The sequence below is a fragment of the Achroia grisella genome, unplaced genomic scaffold, assembly GCF_030625045.1.
Source record: "Achroia grisella isolate CSIRO2021 unplaced genomic scaffold, CSIRO_AGI_Agris_v1 utg1920, whole genome shotgun sequence".
In the NCBI taxonomy this organism is placed as follows: Eukaryota; Metazoa; Arthropoda; class Insecta; order Lepidoptera; family Pyralidae; genus Achroia; species Achroia grisella.
In genome coordinates, this window is record NW_026712695.1 from 1,070,548 (window position 1) to 1,095,732 (window position 25,185).

At 30.4% G+C, this 25,185-nt stretch overlaps 1 protein-coding gene across 1 annotated transcript; it reads right to left on the reverse strand.

The window, feature by feature from the left end:
- Nucleotides 1-1,148: 1,148 nt before the first annotated feature.
- On the reverse strand, nucleotides 1,149-23,565 carry LOC131841760 (putative mediator of RNA polymerase II transcription subunit 12). Its single transcript, XM_059190082.1, has 2 exons — nucleotides 23,453-23,565; nucleotides 1,149-3,883 (listed from the first exon to the last, which is right to left on the reverse strand). Exons 1-2 carry the CDS (start codon nucleotides 23,459-23,461, stop codon nucleotides 2,117-2,119), a joined length of 1,776 nt encoding a protein of 591 aa, XP_059046065.1. The 5' UTR covers nucleotides 23,462-23,565; the 3' UTR covers nucleotides 1,149-2,116.
- Between the last annotated feature and the right edge of the window lie 1,620 nt (nucleotides 23,566-25,185).

Below are 25,185 nucleotides of genomic sequence, written 5' to 3' on the forward strand. Positions count from 1 at the left end.
ATCTTGCCGCCCCATAATATCTCGGTGAAGGATACACCGATAACTTAGGCGATATTTTCATCATCTTCACAATTGGATTTATATATGTCCAGCGAAATGTGAACATTTGAAATCTTGAGTCCACCATGATGTTGACATCAACAAAGTCAGTCAACAAAGTCGCTAATAATCGTGAAAAGATATTATTATTTCAATACAATTTCCTTTGGTCACATAGTACTAGGTAGTTTCTGGTAACATACAAAAAGTTTCCAGTGGAAGTTACTGTGGTGAAGCAACATTATATTACGTTGATCTATTTCGGTTGAAAAAGTCAATGCAATAATTGACATAAGAGGCACAGTGTGTCCGAAGAGGCGCCTGATGGTAATGATGATTTACGTTCGTGCAGTCATTACGCGTTAGTTGTATCTCTACATCACGAACTGATTGCTGTTCCAACGATTATGAAAATAGAGGTATCAATAGAAGTATCTTACTTTGGAAATATGTAAGTCATTGTTAATATTTTACATAAGTCCTCACTTATTTATAAAGCGATGACAATTTTATTTATTAACATAAAAGTATATTGTCACCAAATACTTTATCTCTAATATGTTGAATTGGACACTGTTGTATGTGTTCTTTAATATTGTAAGCGTAGGTATTTAAAGTCTTCTGTTTTATTCAGAAAATACAATAAATATGAAGTAAATAATATATGTTAGGTACAAAGTTATGCGCCTAAGCGTGATTTACTCTTGATTTTTATCTAAGAACTAATTTCGCATTCCTATTTATTACATTTATAGCACACAGTTATATAAAACAAAACTATGAATAAGTACATACAACCCAAGAAATAAATTAATACAATAATTTTATAGATCCTTGTCATATGGGAATTTCACTAATTTTCACATATTTTTAGGTAGTTTTTCATGACATCTAATACAACCTTTAAGATAATATACATACATATGTAGACAAACTACGAACTATGTAAGCTATCCATTGACGACACTACACTCAAATTTAGTTACTAAATTTATCTTTAAAATGAATTAAAGATGGCTTCAGAAAATGTGTCTGTGTTGCTCGTGTATTAAATGTTACATATGTAATATGTATGTAATGTTAAATGTAATATTGAGACGCAAACATTTTATTAACGACCTTAAAATGTTGTCTATGCACAAGCTACAAGCATACTTAACGATGAAGGACTTGCAATCATTGATCTACAGGGACCTTAAAAATGTTGGGCTTCCTAAAATTTATTACTTATGGCAGTTCACAATCATTATAATTAAAATAAATAATTATTTATGTCTAACACAAGTTAAAGAAATATTAAGACGTTAGATACTCGTAGTTGATATACAGGGTGACACGACGTTACCACACTTCTTTGGTTATTTACACATCTATTTTTATTGACTTTGAGTATTGGATGATACGCAGGAGACCAATATCAATGCAAATTCTTTATGAATCATCTTGTATTGTAACTGATACAAATATCAGGTTATAATTTATTACAAAAAATAAGGAAACACACAATGGTTGCTTACTCACACTCCCTTTTTAATAAGTTATAGTGCTCTTTTTACTATAGGTATAAAAGAAATGCTATATGTATTGACTTTTTATTCCTGTACTTAACGGATGACGCGATCGTAACTTTTTATTATAGATATATTTCAATATCGAAGTATAAATGTATGGTAGATGCAAATATTTTATAAATTGTTTACCGTTATTTTATTTTATTCATTTATATTCTTTTGACTTGGAGTGAGATATAGCGCCAAAATAAGACTTAATTATATTCTTTGTCGTCAGATTGACATGGCTACACATTCACATGGGCTCTTAGTTGTCTTATTATGGTAATAGAGGTGTAATTTCTGGTCATTCCTAATAACGTATCTGTCATCAGTCATTTAGCACTAGTATTATAATTTCAAAATATGCAAACAAGGTTTCAACAATATATGAACAAAAACGTCTGTCTCTCTAAAAAGATGACTGACAGTCTATTGTAAACATATTTCGGGTATAGAAACAACTAATTAGTTATAATTGATTACCTGTCAGTTTCCAGATAATATGTAACGGTCCTAATATTTCTTTATACTTGTGTTCTTATATGTCGTCTACTATCGAAGGGCAGTCTATTGGAAATGTTATTAAATATTGGTACACCATGATTTAAAGATAACACTTTCGATACTATATTTAAGTCCTCGTGACTTCGCGAGTTTAACCCACTTTGCGCTAATAATTGATTTAATTCTGCATCAGGATTAAATTGATTAGGCCTATTGAAGAAACGATTTGAGTGTATCGGGTTAAATGTGTTAAATCTGTTATAGTTTTGGTTATTATTTATTCCTAAGTTACTAACACCGCTTTCTTGACGAAATACACGAGTATTTTGTTTTGGTTGGCTAAGTTGTTCTATGCCTCGTAACTGATTAAAATTAAGTCCTTGGTGAAAATTTGCTGAGTTTGGTTGTAAAAAATTACTTATACCTTGTGGTAGATGATTTTCCTGTAATGGAAACTGTTCGGGTTGTTGATTGCGCAAGTGCAGTAAAAAGTCAACAGCTTCGCGATTAGGTAACTGTTGTTGATTGCCGGCAATATTATGATGTTCAATGGGTACGCTGGGTTGAATAGACACTTGTGCGGTTTGTGATGAACGTATTGGATTGTTTTGATTTATAAACGAACTTTGTTGAACTGGTTTTGGTAATCCTTGTAAATGTATACTACTCAGACTTGGTATAACTTGGACTTTTTGTTGATCGGAATGAAATTGCTGTTTTTTTAGCTGTTCTTGTTCAAATAATATTTGTTGTTGCCGTTGAGCATCTTTCTGTTGCAAAAGAAGCTGTTGTTTTCTTAATAGTTCCTCTTGTTGTCTTTGTTGAACCAGCAATAACCGTAGTTGTTCCTCTAAAATCCTTTGTTTTTCTTCTAACTGCTTTTGAAGTGCTAGTTGTTGGTTCACGAAATCGGTTTGTGGAATTTGGTTCACATGAACATTAGGCAAAGCTAAATTATTTCGCGGTGGTAATACTCCAGTTGGTACATTTGTAGCAGGTTGTGGTTTCAATGGTTCTTGTATGTTCGATTGCTGATAAATAGGAATAACTTTTTTCGGCAGTCCATGTGCATCTTGATGAACTGTGAAAGCTGCTACCAAAGGAGCTTGAAATACTTGAACATCGCGTTTATCAACTTCTTCTATATTTTCTCCGTCATCATTGTGAGTTGGTTTTGGAGTTGTAGTAGTCGTAGTAGTGGTCGTAGTTGTTGTTGTAGTAGTAGTTGTAGGTTTGTAAGTAGTTTCCTTGATTATATTATTTTTAGCAGTCGGCTGCGATATGCTTTGAACACTTCTGACTTGTTGAAGGTTTATACCGGATTCTCTCGTTTGAAATATTTCATTAAAAGGTGTTTGAGTAGGAAGCGTAGCCGTTACGTAATTTTCTACATTTCCGGAAGTAGTACTCAAAATTGATATTTTGTTATCGATAATTTTTGGTGAAGGATTAATTTTACCCGCAAAAGCTTCTTGTCCATCAACTAAGAAAGAATGTATTTTAATTTCCTCATTAATTAATGGTGGTTGTAAAGTTTGCGAAGGTTCTTCTCCGCTCTTTAAGATTTCTGTAGTAGAAGGGTCATCGGTAACATCATCATCTGTAGTCGTATTGTCGCTATTATCTTCAAGATCACTTAGTGCTTTGAGTAAAGCTTTTCGAATATAAGGATCTAATCGCACAGAAGGTTTCGTATCTATAGCATTAAGTTTATCGTTGAAAGCATCGGTCGTGGTGTCCTGCGCCGTTCCGATTCCAAGAAGAGCGACGAAAATTAGCACCGGCACCTGGAAAAATAGAAATAGTATATTAAATATTGTATGAAACTATTATTTATATACCTGACATAGTTAACAAGATAGTCATCACAGATTCAACTATCTGTGATGACATTACATATATCAAGAGCATCATAAACACCACATAATGCACTGTGCAACATTCGTGCAATATTTCGAAGGAGTAAGATATCATACCTAATATCACTACAATACTATGAATTCCTTGACAAATATCTAGTAAACTTACAATTTACCCCTTAAAACTAAAATACACAGCTTGGAAATAAAGTATAGTATGTAATTATACTTAATAACATACAAAAACTCAGTAATGTTCTAAAATATAACTTATTGTTAATATCGATATTAATGTATTTCTTCGATACGAAGTAATTAGGCGAGTAGGCTAAGTTCGGTTCATCAGTAGTGAGCGGCAGTTCGTGATTATAATAGTGGCACTTACTTCCATGTTTCCACGATCCTGTTTTTAGGTGTCTACCATTACATTGTTCGTGCAATGTAGAACAATGAATGTTTTCCTATGCCTTCGATTACACAACTCTACACCGCTATCGTTTACCATCGTATGGCATGTGAATGTACAGGCAATATAAATTATGCATATATAGATATTTATTATTTCCAATAATTTATTACCAAAACCGGACAGATTAAAGTTAATCTGGAATTCTATTGTAATCAGTGTATTTTGAGCCACAAAACATAGCTAATTTTAACTGTTTACATTCATAATTATTGTTTTTATTGTATTGCAATAATTATCACTTATATACTACTAGCTATTATCTATGAGTGAAAGTATTTAAAAAGTGGTCAAATAATTTTTGATTTTGTCCAGTACAAGCAAACATGCGTAATAAACAAACAACAAGTCTAATCTTTTCTCTTCATAATATTAGTATAGTCACCATAGTAGGCATTACCAATAAGGACTCGGGTTTGGCCTAAACTGCAAGAGAAACAAAATTCAGGTTTGGTTGTAAAATCTAGTTTATATCCATAAATCGAAACTACAAGCAATGTTTCAGCTCTCGCAACTCGATCTTTTTCATACGTGATTTTTCCTCGTGATTGCGATCAATAAATCTGCAGAAATCGAGCAGTATATATGTCAATAAAATTATGTCATAATACATTATTTCAACATCTACGGTTACCAACTGTCTTCATTTCAATTAAAAATATTCCACTCATTGAATTACAAACGCTACGATTGTTTACCGGTTCTTATTTATGACGATAATATTCAACGCGTGCCTAGTGCTCCCGTAGCTGTCGAAATCAGCTATTCCACACGCTATACGTCAATACAACCTTAGATAATTAATCAGTTGTTTAGTAACTTATGTCTGTTTGTGCGTGTAGACGGGACCTACTTTTATAATCGTTCAACGTGTGTTGTCATATCACGTTTCTTTATTTGAATTTTTAATACGTCTATCAATTACATTTGTTTATGGTTCCATTCTTTAAGACACAGTGACATTTTGTTCTCTCGCACGTGTATGTCTAGAGAAAACAGCTAATTACTGAATCTATAGTCCAGATATGTTGCAAAGTAAGTTAGTTCTTTTGTGCGAGACTTGCCAATAATAACCTATATATGACGCGTTATAAGATTCATAATGTAAGAATGTAAGCTTTTTCGTATAATTCTGAGTCAACTGAATTTATTGACTTCTTAGAACGGTATTGATCTGTACAGTGGAAGAATAAAATATTTAAAGGTTTTCTAACTTTACTTAACAGAAAAATATCGCACCATAAATACAAAACTAGAAAATGTATACTAGAAACTAATTGTTTGCTCGTCTACATTCGTGTTACACTCAATTTAATTTAATGGTTCTTTAGAACTATTAGTTGTAGCACTATTATTATGGTAAATCTCTTTCAAAGGTTTCCGTAGAATAGCCTCAAATGATAAAATAACAATGTGGCCGGCACCAGACACCAGTCACAGCAGTTCCGGCTATTTGTTATTTATGTAACCGACACTATATTTTCGCATAATCGCACGTTTTTATTAGTACACAGCAAGCTGGTGAAAAACAGTTTAGAATAAATATCTTCCTGCAATCCTATGAAGTGAGAGCCTAGACCATATTACTAACCGATACTGATAACTGATCATAATATAGTATATAACTTTACGAGTACGTACTCACTATAGGACCATAAAAAATTCGTGTGTAAATTATGTAAGTAAGGACATGCAAAACGAAATCAAATATACCTATTTGCGAATTTATCTTTTTTTTAGATAGAAGATAGCTTAGCATATGTTTTTTATATATTCTATATATATTCTCATAATGTAATCTATTTACTTCAATTTCATTAAGATTGCTTTAGGATATCGCGTGATGATAATATATATGCAATACTAGCTGTCACCCGGGATTTCAGCTGCATTTTTTAGAAAGACCAGCAGTTTCGTCGTATCATCAAATTTGATTCAGAGCCATTCAGATGTTTAGTCTTGAAAGTTAAACCGACAAACACACATTCACATTTATAATATTATGGATATAACATTCCTTTTAAAAAACTGTTTCGAACTATATGATGTGTAAATATTTTTTTAGTACTGACGAAAGGATTCTTTTTACCAACGGTTTAAATGTTAGTAGCATATTTGCTTACTACGGAACCATAATAATATTTGTTCGACTCTCGACCGGTTTTATCAGGTAATCATCGTGAGTCTAAATATAGATGAGCTTGTATAAAATTGTAAACTTACGCAATAACGAATGTAACTTTATTACAATATTATTATTTATTAATATGTTGTAAATCAATTGTCCAGATAGTTAAATAAACCTATTGAAAATAATGGTAAATAAGCGAACATGACAGTCAGGTCAGGTAATAGTAGTGTGCAAGTCATTTCAAATAAGTGTCAGTAGTTATTAATTATACTGCACGTTGAAAAGTTTTACGAGCTCGATGACCCTTTTGTAATTATTTATTATCTGAAATTCGCATCATACAAATTATGCATGTAATAATTATTAAAAAAATACTGCCAGGGAGCCAGTGGGCAGTTATTGCAAAACTGCATAACGTGCGTTATTATATGGCGCTTTCACCGGTCATAAGTCACAGAGAAGCGTCCGTGTAATGTCATAGTTAGGGTTGTCAACCGTACGAGAAACAAGAATCCTCATATAAGATTTTTGTGTCTTGGTATGAGGTACGAAGATATAATACTATTATTTTATAAGAGATCATCCTACATAAATTATTAAGTAAACTAGGTCAACTCGAAATTTATTACCGGTGTTATTAGCTTACCACAAAATATTAGTAAAACCACAATCAAAGACAACGTTGAAAAATATATGATACGATATACCTACATATAATAAAAATATAACTGCATTTTTATTATAAGTACAAATTTTTCACTAAAACCACAAGTCTGTAGGTCGAAGACCAGTATTTAGGTAAGTAATTATGTGAAAAGTATTTGGTTACTTTATTATAAACAAATAATATATTATACCTACACAAATTTTTGTTTATATTTAACAGGTTTTAAGTTTTAAATGCCTCTTTTACTTTTAAAATTAAAGTTGACAACCCTGGTCTTGGTACCTAAGTATTGATAGTGGAATGCGCGCCGGTGCCACCATGGGTGCTGTAAGCTTTTGCTGGCAGCATCCGCCACACCCACGTGCCACATGACATAATCCTGTGACCTACCGACTTTAATAAGTACTTTACGAAATACACGTAGAAGTACTTTACGTTTGTCAAATTAACGACAAAAATTGTTGCGCGAGCGCGTTACCTATATTTGTTTATGAGATGTTTATGAAATTTATTTTCTACTAAATTGAAGATTTATCATATTACGTGATTGTAATAATCTAATGACTAGGCTAGATCACTTAGCTATATAAAAAATGAACAAAAATATCGTTACTATTGTTACCCCCGATGAGATAGTCAGAGGCATTGCCAAATATAGACGACATAGTGAATTATATATAATATAATACAATACAATATAATAATTCACACAGCTCTATCTAGTCTCAACCTAAGCAGAGCTTGTGTTATGGGTACTAACAACGCCAAAAATAAACTATAGATACATATTATACGTAGAAAACACCCAGAGCCATACAATCATACACACATCATAATACAAATGTTTGCACCGTGTGAGTAATCGAATCCGTGACCATCGGAAGTAAGGCGGTGTATTAAATCGATTAACCACCGAGGCCATACCGGTCTCTGTGGTCTGTCGATCTGTATATATCACATATACTTACTTAACATATTTTCATAATAACGAAAGCGATCGTTTGGTAAAAACTAAGCAGGTCAATATTATGATGACAGACCCTGCAGTGGAATTTAGAAGACAAAGTAAACAAGAAATTATTTTTAAATAGGTATATTAAATTATCTATTAGGCAATTTGTCCACATGCTGTAATGCTTGCACATATTGCATTTTTTTAAGTGAAAAACACAATTTTATCTTTTATGGAACAAATCTAATTCCGTGTCTATCACCAATCTTTACATAGTATAATACATCGCACAGTCTGTGTGTTTAGATATTTAAAACTGCGCAACCAATTATTTAGTTTTCAGCAATGGCAATAGTAATGATAGAGTGACTCAATAGGAAGGTTATTTGTAAATAGTTCTACACCAGTGAAGAGCCGGTGTGAGCAGCTAGTATGAATATAAATATTAATAATAAGGTACATAATAATAATTATCAATATAGTAATAATAATAATAAACTCAGCACAATTCACACAGCGCCATCTAGACCCAAGTTAAGCTAGTTAAATCTTGTATTATGGGTACTAAATAACTGATACAAATACATAAATATATTTTTTTTCGTAAATACATACATATTGGATATAGAAAACACCCAGACCAATACAAATAATTATACTTCATGAATATAGATGACGAATATTTCCGTGAAATCGAATCCGCGACCATCGGAATGAAGGCGGTATGCTAAACTGCTGAATCAACGAGTAATAGAAGTAAAAGTTCAGAATACCTGTCTGTATTACGAGTACTTGTAAGTATAGATACCTATAGATAGAATACGAGGATCTGGTTATGGAGAAAACTCCCGCTTGACCTGCAGTCGTGAGCCGACCTCTTCTAAACAAGATACCATCTTCACATTTCAACTGAACTTTATTATTAGACTAGCTTTACGAAATCGCGCACTTGCTCTGTGGAAAATTTGTACTAAACCTTTATTATTAATTAAATATTTACTGTATTGTCAATTATATGTATCTGCATGTGGTGTGTGCAATGTACTATATACGAGAATAGTCATATATGTCATATGGCTAATATATATATATATATAACACTAAGAAAAATAGAAAAAATAATAGAAAACTAATAGATATTACTGACAACCATATGAAATTTAAATAGCGCCTAATAAAGCCACATTAAAAGAAATTAAAAACTCGATTCGACTAAGAACTCTCAAAGGTACCTTTCTTTAACCAGTTTTTAAAATTACTATGTAACTATTCACAAGCCACAGACACTAAAATATAAATAACTATATTTCAATATATAACTATGCAACTTAGTCGAGGTCAATGACTGATGCTACTGCAACCTAAATAACTGGTCTACATATGAAATTGTTGGAGGTACTACGTGAGAAGAAAATATGTGGCGTAATATATGTAGTACGTGTACTTAAAAAACTTAATTACTTGGTTATAGTAATAAGAGTGTTCAGTATTCAAGTATATATAAAGAAGAAAAGATTTTATACGTTGATTAACAACTAAACAGATCATTTAATCTTAAGTAAGAGTAGCAATGCGTGGGAACGGAAATTTCCGATCACAAGTTTTTCTCTAGAACATTAAGGTGCTCGTAATATAGATGTCTGCTGTGGGAATTATGAAATCAATCCCGTTCTGACCCAGAGATAACCGGTCGCTACGTCGACGACCACACGTGGGTGGTTTCCTTTGCCTCCAACAATGAAATCTACAGCGTTCTTTACTCACAATAGCACGTAATTACATAAGTATGCATTGTCAACAAATTGAAGGAATTTCACATTCAAATGCAAAGATTAGCTTTGTTGTAAAGGACTTCTTACTCAATGCTCGTGGATCAATCTTTATTGACAGCGATATTCATTCTATCACCGGCGACGTTTAATCAGTCTTTGAATATGATTTTGTTCAATCGTTGAATAGAGTCGGCTCCGTGACATATAACATGACACTAATCTTTAGTAACCTACACCGTCTTTGTGATGTCAGCTTATGTATTGAACATGGCCTGACAACTAATGATTACTTTAAACTTAATTATGTTGTCTTATGTGCGTCAATTAGAACATCTGATGACAACTGTTACATTTTCAAATTACGACAGCCTAATTATGTATGCATCTGATACTCATTTTAATGTTTCATCGTATTTAACAAATCAGTAAGCATAAATTATACTTAAATGTTCTGTACGAATCAATACAGTTCTTGTTTTTATTTCTTTATTTGTATCATGTATACGATTTCTTACGATAAAATGTAACAATTCTGGTGGCGAGTGTAAATTGTGTAAGAAGATAACAACGGTTAAAGCTTGGAGTGTCTAATAATTATAAGAACAGAGAACGCCTAAAGCTCCGTCTGACAACGCTCGTGTACTATTATTATTATCGAAATAAGAATAATTACTCTATAGTGTTATAACGACTTGCGTTCCATTCTATACAGTTACGCAATTTTTCTAGATCGCGCACAATTTTAATTCATTAATGTGTCACAAACGCTAGCTTTTGCACATACAGTTTTTGTATTATTTTCACACAATACCTACACCTTATTTTTCTTAAAGAATACGTTGTACAACGATACAATGTTTAAATAGATGTATCAAACGGTCTTGCACACGTGATTTAGAATTAAAGTTCCTATTCTATGATTTAGTCTTAAATAGGATAGCAAATTGCTTTCAATTCCATCCAGCCATTTGCGTTTGATTAAGTAAAATATTCGAATATCTGAACATCTCTATAATCGTTGACATATATAATATCTAGTCATATAATTTAATATATTATGTAATTCCAAATGTATGTAGAATTATTGATATATGTAGTATGGCATGTATATATGGATTGTAACGCCTCTGACTACTGCATCCGGGATTTTAGCCGCAAAGTGCACTATACCTTGTGTGTCTTTGGCACGTCGTTGTGTGACTATTGCGACATGTATTAAATATTGGCACGTGACGAGAAGAATGGCTTCCAAATAACCAAGAAACATTATTGAGACGGTTACGATGTGATTTTACGTCATGGTTATTCTTAGATATCTAGGTACTATGCAGCTTCTTCTGCATTTCTTTTATAATGATTCCCTATTAATAATAATTCAAATTATACAATTTACAATAACATACTAAGTAGTATTTCGGAGAAAATCACCATACTATCTATTTCCACATTCATTACAGAAGACTTTTACTTTTATGAAGTTCATTACTAAAGGTAAAAAATAAAAAATAATAGATGTAAAATATAAAGTAGTATTTCCTACATTTTACTTGAATATATAAAATACACAGTAAGTGCAAGTACCTAAGAGTATTTTTCTACTCTTGAGGTACTTTTATTTTGTATTGTTATAATATTAATCTAACTGGATTAAGTATATAGATATGTATATATATTATGTAGATATTGTACATGTTAAAATATCTAAATAATAGTGAAACCAAATAAATCATATTGAAATCCATTGCGTAGTTAATATAATTTAAATAATTATAATTAGTATACATAAGTAGATAAAGTCAGAAGCCGAGGCTCTTAATTTTTTTTATACTAATTTTATTTCTTTATACTACTACTATTTAGTAAATGCATTTATTTTGTTCATACGTGTATTTTTATATTAGTATTAAAACAATATATATACCCAGCTGATTTTCTTATTCAATAATAGTAGGTTATATCTAGCTGTTATGAGGAGATAACCATCTCCAGTAATAACAATACAAGGAAAATAAAAGGTTGTTATGACGGTGGCATGGTGAAGATTTCGATGATAATGATAAAAATTTATACAAAAAATAAATATCGGCATATAGTAATTATATTTCTTTGAGAATAAGCACCCTAAATATGGTCCAGATGTCCACTGTCCACTCCATTACCTACGAAACTCATCACCTGTGGTAACAGTTCTTACGAAAGATGTTATGTGATATAGCCATACCTCTTACACTTATAGTAAATTATCTTATAATAGCTGCCTATAAATTGATTATCATATTCATGATGTCAGCAGTTTACCGTTGCCGTTCTAAAATTGTATTGTAAATCTGAGATTACTATGTAGATTACTATAGTAAACATATTTTCTATGAAATAAATGGCATTGGCAAGACTAGATCTTCATCGTGTAATTAGACTGGAAATATCTTATGAACCTCGAAAGTAACAATCAATCATAAAGTTGAAATAGATATATATGTATCTATTTCTACTTTATGATTCGTTTACGAAATGAGTTTTAGAATTTTGTATGTACAAACAAATGTTTGTTAATATTATGATTTAATAAATGTACATAATTGTAATTATTTTGGAACTATAGCTTTCATCCTTTGGATAAACTAGAGAAACATACATTTATGAAATAATGTGTATTAATACACTTTTTGTAAAATGTGTTATATAGTTAAAGACTACTATATACTGTACAGGAAACAATGAAATACAGAGTAGAATGTTGACAATATATATATTTATTTCTATAATAATTAAAAATGGCTAGCTAACTGGAAAGGAATCTTTCCAAATTAACCATTGGGTAGATTTAAATAGAATAGAGACGTTTATTACAAAATAAAACTGTACAGTTATTCTATACAATAGCAATATGTTTATGTTATCTCACCACGATCACTACGCATCAGTTAGAAATTTATGTAATTGATTGACGGGAATTTAATGAACTTAGGTTGTCCTTTGTTAGTTGAAAATTTACATAAATCATAATATCATGCATAAGCAGATATGTTGTTGTGTAGGAAGATACTTATGTCTTTTAAACCCTTGCGTAAATGATTATACAAGCAATCCTAAGAACGGCACACAATTGATTGCGTTAATTAACATACCGTTTAATACAAGTTATACGCCAGCTACTACACCTTGAAGTAAACTTTTGACAAGCTAGATGCTATAAAAAAATATTGTGTAACCATTATAATGTTTTATGGCTTATGTCGTAATTTAATCGCTATGAAATAATCAAATAATATCTACCACCTACTTTCATAAAAGTAATCCTGTAGTTACAAAAAATACTAGTACTAGTATCGTAGAATCAACTAACTGGTTATTGTAATGAATTTATTAAATAACTATATAAACCTAGCAATTATTGCAGATTAATGGCGCTTGATTTATGCTTGTTTGATATTGGATTCTTTAATGCTTTTTTGAACAAATTCAAAAAATATATATATGTATTATTTTTTTGTAGCAGTTCCATTTTGCGGCATGTTACCATTTGCCTTGCGTTCTTTCCACCGCGCCGATTACGCTGGTTCTTTTTAAATAATACCCACATAATTTATAAAAAGAAAGAATTATATTACAAATACATTTTAATATTACAATATACTTTTTTATAATATAATTTTAACCAATTTTATACTATTACTACCTGTACCGGCAAACGTTGTTTTGCCATATAAATTAATAACGCTATAAAAAAATAGGGGTTGGTGATAGAAGGGTGAAAATTTAGGGTGGTATGTATTTTTTAATGAGACATAATAAAAAATATAAATAAAAAATTTTGCCCAAAAATTAAAATATTAGAAGTGGATAACGCTTATCACTTAGGGGTATGAAAAAAAAATAGTAGCCGATTCTCAGAACTACTGAATATGCATATAAAATTTCATAAAAATCGGTCAAGCCGTTTCAGAGAGCCATACCTTTCTGTGTAACTGACATTGTGATATGAAAATTTTATATACAAGATTTTATTGTGAATTTTTTTTTTATTTTAATTGAAAATTTAAATATATTTTAATATTTAAATTTTCATTCATATATCTTACATATACGTATTGTAGATACTGTGTATAATCGAAGACAGCCATCACGCATAGCAGTTAACAGCAACCCTTGTGGGCTAAACTGTTATGATCAGAAATCCCATCTATAGAATAAATCAACTATCTATATACATATGTATATCGAATTAAAATTCAGTCATTAGAATCCACTGCGCTATGTTTTTAATACTGATTCGGATTATCTATAAAATATGTTACTTTACGGTAGAAAAGAATACGAAATTTATTGACTTATAGTTTTACTACAACACTGGTTTTTATTGTTATTTTTATCACAAAATCAGAAAAAAGTAATAATTAATGTGTAGCACGTCCACAAGGTGAAGAGTCGGCAACTCTTTATATTCGTAACGCTTAAATAATGCATAAAAGATAGTAACATCAAACGCATTGTGAAGAAGTTTTATTACACTCTCATCAAATTATACATAACTACATATGTTACTGCATACACTCACAGATGTATCAAATTAATGGGAAATAAAATAATAAATATGAGTGAAATTCGCATTGTAGAAATCTATTTAAGTCGAAGACAGTGGCTTTACATGACATTAAAATTGAAATGAAAATTGACAAACCTTTTCATTTCAATTTTAATAATTATCCATATTTTATTAGATACCAATAAAAAAAAACAATTAAACTTTGAAGTTATATACAAGTAATAATCATATATAATAATAAAATATTCATTTTAGATTCTATCTATTTCCGCTCCATTACTTGGAAATATATTTAATGACATTATTTAGAATTTTCATTATAGTAATATTATTTTTTTAGTTAATAAATTTTAAATCACTAATTATAGTTTTTCTTTTTTATTAAATTCTTTTTTTTCTATATATTTTTGATCTTCTGTGATAAAATTTATTGATATTTTTTAATTAAAGACCTGTGAACTATGGGGCATGAATTATTCATAATATGACTCTACTTTCCACCGATTAAATATCGTCATATAATTTTAAAGTGGTTCAACATTTAAATAGCACCGGCAATAAAGTTACATAATCAAAATGCTAATTAAGAATTTTTAATGTTAATGAAAAGTAATAAAATGAAAATGTGATTTGTTAATAAAATATTTAATTAATAATTCTATTGTTGATAAGTACAATTTATGCGATATAATAATACATTCTTCTTTCTGTAATAATTCCTACGACTATTAAAAAAAACTTTGACAAGACTAGTAACGTGTTTATGAAATTTACGTAATGTTAAATTTTAATATTAGATGTGTATTTGGTTAATACTTTAATAAACATATTAAAGACTATCATTTTTAGATCTTGTGACTTTTTGTATTTAGGTAATTATGTGGTACCTATTTCGTAGATGAATCATAGTAGAATAATTAACATTCTACACATACACATCTTAACTAACTTATTTATAATAATTTTTTCAAATACATTATATAACATAATATTCCGTATTTATACAATTTTATATTACTATTTATATGATCGTTTTGTTGTCATTATTATATCTAAATATTTAGAAAGTATTTGTAAATAGTAAACTAGAAAGGTAAATTTTAAACTACCTGTAATTATCAATTTTAACAATCACATTTTTTCTTACTAAGGAAATTGTCTATGGACTTTTTGGTTAGTTTTTTACTAATTGTCACAGACAATAAACATTTTTTAGTTCTCACGAGACATCTTATTTCGTTATGGCTTTGCTATTAAGGGGTACGTAATGGACAATTGTTCAGCTTATGCAACAAAATGTTCTTATTACCTCTATGCATAATTTCATTGGAACATTTCCCATACAATATTTAGCTTTCATAAGCCAACCATTTGTCACGGTGTCTTATTTGTGAGAAATTTTGTTATATTTGGATTCATAAAATCTAATAGTATTTTTAGTTGTATATTACCAATTTTATGACCGTAAAATATTCATAATATTGTTAATATTATAGGAAGTGCACTTCCCACAACATATTAATTACAATAGATTATAATGTGAGTTTTCCTTTAATTTTTATACATGTATGTATACTCGACGATTTTTAGGCTACATCTTCTCAAAGTTTGTCCTCTTTTTATGAAGCAAAAGTGGAACAATTATATCGTTTACTACTATTTGTAGCTTAACAGTAGCGACAGGCGGAAATAAAATACTGTTCAAACACCAGGGGAGAAAGGAACTGTTGAAAGGGATAAGTGTAACGGACAATAATATACGGTATGAACAATAATCATATTCCTTGCACAAACGTACCTTAGAGCATTCAACATAGACGGCTTAAGTTGAGCTTTCTCCTCGGTCAAGGTATAGCTTATAAGTGAATCAGCCAATCACAACTGATTCTTATATCTATAAATTATAGAACATTTGGAATGAGGAATAAATAATAAAGATTAGGTACATATATCTAACAATAATTCGTACTAGATATATGACTGTCGAAAAAGCCTGAACCGATTCGTGTTGTTGTATACATTAAATTAGTTTACTTCTATGTGACTACGGTATTAATAGCTTACAAAACTATTAGACCTACTTTAAATGAGCATTGTTCTGGCGTATGAAACGATCTACGATGTTGTTACTACATTGTGCACGTATCAGTAGACAAATATAAAATGCAACGTTTTGTTAGTGCACGCTACGGTTCATTGTTAAAAGCGTCACGGACTAATTAACATTGATATAATGATAAAAGAGACATTAAACAAACTAAAATACTATTATTAAATCCTTTGTTTATACACTTAAGCTTTTGTTATTGATACACTTCATAAGAGCCAGTTGTTACACATCTATTGTAATAATTTTTATTTTCCTGTGAATTTTTTTAATTAAATGAAATAGAGAAGGTCACTAGTCTATTTAATTTATTACATGTTACAGTGCAATATTTTTCTGTCATATTCATGCAATCAGTTTAACAGAATCGTCAGTTAATACTTGACGTTGATTAAAAAATTGCTACGACTAAAGTTAAGTAGGTTTCTGTATTCTATTCCTTTTCATCTACGTTATGAAATTATAGAGTATGGAGCACAATGTGACGTCTTTCGGAATGTAAATTCGTGAGGGCAGGCGTCACATAACGATGCTTGTGCCATGTATGTAGGTGACTGTTGCCACTCACCATCAGGGGCTGGTTGATGACCGGCAAGTTAGCATTGCATTCCAATTAGATAAAAAAACTATTGAAGAGAGTTAACTAGCAGTTTAGTTTATCTTAATAATATTATAAACGCGAAAGTTTGTGAGTATGGATGATTGTTATATACGCAAAAACTACTGAACGGATTTTGATGAAACTTTACAGTAATATAGCTTATGCATCAGAATACAATATAGGCTATATTTTTTATTGAAATTTAACGTGAGTGAAACCGCGGGCACTGCTAGTTATATTTTTGAGAGTTGTGGTTTCGATCTTCGTACAGTAGAATAATTTATAAAGATAGCAACACCTGTCTGGCGTTGTAATCGTGATATTAAAAAGCAAGGTATATCAAAGAGCTTTGTTGTGATTAAAATTCGCATACATACCAAATGCGGTTGAATCATCTACTTTCTTTGTTAACCATATTAGGCGTGGGTGAATTTTTTATTGGTGTGATTACCGCACATTCTGTCTCGAATGAGGCAATGTCCGGGAAAGGTCAGATGCCGATTGAATACTTCTACGTGCAAATACAGCACTAACCATTCATATCACTCGAGATTATTACAGCTAATAATGCGTTATAACATTATAATATGTATCACCTTTCTAATTATATTGTGTTGCAAAAGAAATGTCAGAGATCATATGAGATATGAATTATTTATTTATTTACTCATTCGTTACGTTACATTTACATATATAAGTAATTATAACAAACCAAGTATAGTATAGATGTTGTAATTATAGTAGTAGAAAAAATCTGTCTATTAGAAATTTAACATTAATTTCAATAATTACTATTTTAGCAACTAGATTAATATTCAAACAAATTATTGCAATAATATCGCTTATTATCGTTCTTACATAATTGATTTATTAAGGAAAAAGTTATATGCGTAGGCATATCGAAAGCTATTATGGATAACTTTTATATAGGTATACTTAGTCAGTATACCTATATATGTTGAATTATTATTCGTACAATATTATAAATGAGAAAATATAGTTAGTTGCTATACAACTATCTGTTACTTGAGACTTCCTCTACTTTAAAATTCTATAAAAGATACAATAAACAGATAAATAAGTATTAAATGGTCAATTACATATGGTCAACTGTATTTAAAATAATGTCTATTTTAAAAAATGATGGGTAGGTACATAGAATAGTATAAAACAATTATTCATATTTATTTCTAATGTTACATCAATTGGACTAAATATATTCCCATAGACCAATTAACTGCAGTTAAGGCAATGATGTCTTAATTATTACTCTATCATGGTTTGAACAGTAACAATTAGACGATATGTTAATTATGACCGAACAGTATTGCATAGTTATTAATCATAACACAGCTTGTCATAAGATATAACAACTGAGGGTACGTGTGCTCTATTCGTTTAGTATAATAAATAATCTTGTACACTGCACAATCATTACGTGATTTAATAATTATAGCAATAAAAAGGTATCTGGAAAATTTAAGAAAATGTCTTCAAATCGAGGAAATATTCTTGATTTTTATGATAATAAATAGAGCAAAAATCTATGATACATTCAATAACCGTATAGTAATATTTCTCCAAGTAGTTGATTTTATAATCTATATACGTAGTTATTAGAATATATGTTTTATGAGTAGGTATATGCATTATTCGCACTTTATAACGTGAGTTACGTCTCGAAACCAGGATCGATATCGTCCGACCCTTTTTCCTTACCACCACTGCTTCGATATCATCCTTGATTTGAGTGTCGTGTGTAAACACCCCTCGTGTTTAAATTGAATAAAAGTTTAAAGTCTACGGTCCCAATCACTCCATTTTTGGCTTATCATTTTACATCATTCAAAGCAGTTATTAGATCAATCGCAAGACTTTCCAACAAACAACAATGTGTTGAATACTGAAATTATTATATTATTCATATATTATCATATATATACCTGCGTTTTCGCATACATAATAATTAATAAATTACCTATAATGGAAAGGAACTATGATGTTAAAGTTAATTTAATTTAAAATAACTTTTGTTTAATAACCGTGGCTATATATAACGACCTCAAGCAAGTTTGGATATTTTTCGTTAAGTGTTTGCATATAAAATGCACATATGTAAAGTACTTACAATTATCTATTATATTAACAGAATAGCTAGAATAACTTACTAGTAAATATGTATATGACTTACACTATTAGTTTTCACTTTGAATAGTGTAGAATTACTATTATTATTATCTTGTAACAGAACTTAATTTATCGTATGCGGCGGGGAACTATGATGGGTCGATTTGATTATATATACTCGCATCGCATTTAATCAAAAGTAATTTGTTTGTCCTCTAAACCTTGTAATAATAAGCCGGTATCTCTGTCATATAGTATTTAGATTTGTATGTGTGTACAATTATCTGAATGAGTTACAATGTCTTTCACTTCTTTATAATATTACAATTCGTATTGTAATCAGTCTTGTATGTACAACAGTATTTAGACCTATGTATATCTATTGTACCTACAAATATAACCTATTAGGTTATATTTGTAGGCGTTAAAATAAGAAAACGTACACATGTTTCCAACAGTATAAATAAATTGTTTATATTTTTTTATAATCATCTGTCAATTAGTTGAAATAGAATAAATTGTAAGTCAAAGGTCATAAGTATTAAAATTTTGAATATTTACAATAGTATTGATGAATGTGTGTGTTACGTTATTCCACTTTTTGTGTTTGACCTAAGTCCAATTGAATATGCATATTATTTACGCTATTATATTTGGTCGGCGTGATAAATTTGTGTTGCATAACCGTGGCATAACCTCGCCCAAAATAAATCAAGCGTATGCCATTAAGTAAAGAAGTCATTAAACCCCTATAGGCATGTGGCATTATCTGTACTCTACAGAAAAGAATTACACTGCTATTGTTAAATAATTGGTAAGCTATTCATGACATTCCAAAGACATTCCAAGGGATGTCAAGTTAACCTGGTGTGAACACTAAAAATAGAAAATGTAAGTATAGTATATTTTAATCAACAATAAAAAAGCGTGAGAGTAATATCAAAAATATAAGGCTTTCACTGTCCCACGGCTAGAGACTATGCGATAAAATAAAAGATATGCCATATTACAGATACAATTTTACTTATCAAAGACATCTGCAATAGTACGTTGATATTTGTCAGTATCTTGGGAAATGATAACTATCAAATGAAATTATCATTGCATCATGAACACTGAGATATAATTTTTTATGAAATCGCTTAACTCAAGATGCCATCATTACCTGAATAATGCGCTTGATTTAAATATAATATTTTTAAGTTCATTTCTCTTACATCAACTCGAGTGCTTCATGTTATGACCTTACATTGTTTCATGCAAATGCAACCCAAATATCAAAAAATATTTTTGGATTACTGCTATACGCATTTTTATTTCTAGTATTCGAATTACCACTATAATAACGCAATAAAAAGAAATTATTATAATTTATTTGCTGACGATAGTAGGTCATCATGATTGCGCATTACGTTTGTATGGGGTTAATCGCAGTAATCCTTTTCAATTAATTTTTATCAGAAATTGAATGATCACTTCGTTCTTAATGGTATCAGTGGGAATAGTAATATAATATCAATAAGTTTATGTGGTTTATGTCAAAGTTAAATAATAATCCATAATATTTTATTGACGTTAAGAAAATTAATATAATATGGCAGAAAAAAGTACCTTGTCTGTCTTGTCTAGAATACTAAATTACTGTATGTATATTTATAGCAAATTTTAGGTCAATAGGTAACATGAGAACTTCAGGCAACAGTACCAACATACTTACTTTCACGCTTATTGAATAATAATAGAAGTAAATATGTATTATTAAACACAGTAAGATTTTTTTAGGTAGCAAACGCTAGCCAAAAATATCCATATGTACATGTCACTGTCTACCAATGACTTATAATGAAGAATATGCCGCGTTATTTTATCTGTTGTTGTAAACTTCTATCGTTATATAACTAGCGATTGACCCTTTATCAATAGTCAGCAGCGAAGGGGTCTCTCAAATTTTATTGGCTATTCAAATCACACAGAGAAAACGTTTAATTTTATGGAAAGGTAACATGAAGATAGTTGCCCAATATGAAATGTAAATAAAAAAAACTGTTTTCATACCTGTCTATGTAATTTTATTAGTAACAGGTTTATAATATTTGCATCAATATATGATTGAAATAATAGCTTTATTTATTATATTTATTTTTTTACGATGAAAATACGATATTTTTTATATTGAATAACTTTCTCTAAATACATTGGTCAATACATTAAAAGAAAAACGGTTCTTGAATATATTGTATTAAATACTAAATGAATGAAGTTATTACAAAGTGGATTATAGTTTGTGAAAAGTTATTGCTGCATAAAACTGATGGAAAGCAGTGCCCTGAATAAAAGCTTCACGGACATCAAATTCATCCATACTTTTTATCCATATATTAGTTGTTGTCAATTTAGGTGACCTAGTAAATAAATGATTACTTAAGGCTTATGGAGAAAAACTAAAGTTTTGAAATAGAGAAAGATTCAAGAATTTCATGAGGCATGGACAGGTATTGCCGCAGCACTATGGTTTCTGTCGCCAATTTTTCTACTTTTTGTTTGACAAACTGTCAAAGAAAAAGTAGAAAAGTTGGCGACAGAAACCTCTGAAGAGTCCTTTGAAAAATCATTTTGATGAGTCCACTATTGAAATTGTACATATCTAGAAAAAATAGGTATATAGATTTCCAAATCTATACATACATCTATGAGTCATATGTTCATTTCTATAAGCGTTAGCTATTACTTTCCCTGTATGATCCAGCTTATTTGTTATTCTAAATTAAATAAGAAAAAGTATTCTTGCAATGTCAAGATTTATTTCCATGAGTCAGTCATCTCATTCTGTCTAGACACTCAACAAGAACTGTTGAATAATCAATTTCACCGGCACGACATATGCCGAAGAGACTGCATAATACTACACATACATGCAACTCGGCGAACATCTGTCGAATCCTTAATAGTTTATAGCTGTCTCTTCCGAGTTCCTACAATTCATGTAAACGAGCAGATCGCACCATCACACGTTTATTCGCTTACATCACGAGAATGGGGGAAAGTACATTTATTTTCTTTTACTGATATTTATAGCTTTCTTGCAAATCTGTATTAAGAAGGTTTAAAACTGACATTATTAATTTAAATAATTATTTAGTTAATAATTATATAATATAAATAACAAATGTACATAACTACAAGCATACATATTACATACAATATATATCCTGATAAAAGTAACCACAGTCAGGTTAGTCGTGATAGAATAGAATATACCAATTGTCGACGTATAATATCCTAAATACATAAGAGATTATCACTGTCATTCAGATTAATTTAGTTTATTCACTACAGAGTTCACTCAAAAATATAAATTGTCACAGAAAATTCAGTCAGCCACATTCTATCTGCCAAGCTTTAAAGACTATAAGTAAGGATAGGAGACCAATGCAACAATGTAATTTTGAATTTGATTATTTATAAAGGATATAAACAAAGTAGGTACATGCTACTGCTGAACCGGTTTTCCGGTAGACATTGACGTCATATCTCCCGTGGGAAATTTTGAAGGTTTGCCTTCAGTAGACGTCATGTCAACATCATTTAGTTAACTATATATAAATTTTTAAGTATCTAATACCAGCGTATAGGTTATAAATTTATAATTCCATACAAATAGTAATCCTGTCCGCAAGGGATATTTTTTATTAATACAGATAAAGAAAGCAAAAATTATTGATGTTGAATTAATTAATTTTAAATACATAACATTATAGAACTGAACAACACAAGTAACAGTGGAGTGAAAGGTCATATCATAGCCATAAATCAGATTTGATGACAGGTATACATACAATAACGTAATGTACGTGAGAGAAAATCATTTTGCTGGGTGATGAGAGATAGCTATTTTCTAGTAGGTTTATCTAAGATACTCGTACGTACATAAACAACTTAATATTTATTACTCATAATATTAACTATAGAAAGTTATACCATCACTTACTGTAGTCGATTTTCTTTAAGGATAAAATCCGTATTAAGTGTAAAATAAAATACTTCCAATATAATAATAAAGCTTTCATTTGCTTCTTTTCTAATAAAACACTAGTAATGTTCCATAATTAATCACTAAAATTTACTCACTGGTCGCATGGTGTCGGTCGGAAGATTTTCACTGGTTCCACTATATCTCTACAGAGCTGGAAAACACACGAATCCGAGCTGGGGTCGATCGCGTGCGAACGCGCACTGGCACTCGCGCTGCTGTATCAGTATACACTGCGCTGTGGGAATTGTTTAGTTGCGCCGTTTCTCGCTCCCGCCGCCCAAAATAACTACCGATTGTGTAAAATATGACATCCGATAACGAGGATGCGACACTGTGACAATATTCATGACACTGTTTACAAACCTGACCCCTTCTTGTGGTTTCATTGATTAATACGCACACATCGCGGTTGCTGCGCTTGATTTGTAATTGAAGAGTAAATTAGCCGTGAAGCTCAAATTAACTTGATAATGTACTAAAAATTGTTTGATAATTTTGATTTTCGTTATAACTGTAATAATAGGTTATAGGTAAACTTTATTAGTAATAATTAAGTGCATATTCAGACGGGCATGTCAAAAACTGTTTTCTTTAGAAGTCATTATTTGCTAAACAGAGGAGTCTCTCGCATCAAATAAACAGTTGCGGCAGGAATTTTGCAAAACTGTCGAGACTTTCATTTAAGCGTAGAGGATGAAATCCTTTCTAACTTCTATACATGTGTCTATATGAGCAAAATTTCGCTAAAGGTTTACGAAATTTGTCACAATGGTTGCGGGGGAAACGCATGGAGTCTTCAGTCCACATTATGAACAATCCCCTTCCCGCCGAGCTACTATATAGGAGCCCTAAAAAAATACGTGCGAACTATACCCGTTTCGGGCCAGTGCAACGGGAACCGGAAGCAACACAACAGCGCGTCTAGTGGGTAGAGATCATGTCGTGACTTTACGTTGACTTTTTATGCCCTTATGCGGATCTCCAGATTACAGAAATAGTATATAACTATTGTGTACAGTAAATAATGAGTACTGTGAGTGCTAGCTGATTTATAAGAATTTTCTTTTCTCTTTCAACATTCAATGAAAGTAAATACATTTGTTCATAAAAAACCGACATATGTCATTATTGTCCCGACATTAACCAGAACACAATAGAAGGGAGAAGGGAACCAAATAGAATACAGTAAAAATCAATAGGTAAAATGGTTTAGATATTGAAAAATGTTTTATGTATAAATGAAAGATTATACTGTATTAAATTTAAAGGATGTGCTCCCTGCACATCCTTTAAATTTAGATCTAGAATCTAGACTTATTTAATTATTATATCTCCAAAAACCATTACAATAAAATAATGGAAGACTACTTTAAAAGCTGAAGTAGGTGTAGTGGGTGCTATTTTCATAGTTGATTCAATTTTATAATGTAAATCGATATTACATTGTTTTATTATGTCATGTGATTTATAACGGTAGGGAAAAATAATAAATATACAATGTAAAAAAATTGACGTTCATAAGCGGCTAAAATGTCCGACATAAATAAATTATTTTTGAATTTTAATTTGATAACGATATTAAATATAAAAAAATTAAGATACTTCTCCTAACTAGGTGATTAACGCACTACTTAAATTGTTGGAGGCTCTAAACTTGTAGTTAGCCATAAATGTACATTTTAATGATGTAAACATTAATTATATTGGAAATTCAAGATATACAACACAATACGTTCCACAGAAGAAAAGCCGAGGTTAACCGCTAGTATACTATGTAAAAACATTGTCAGAATTGTTAACACAATATATCTAATACAATCATAGTACC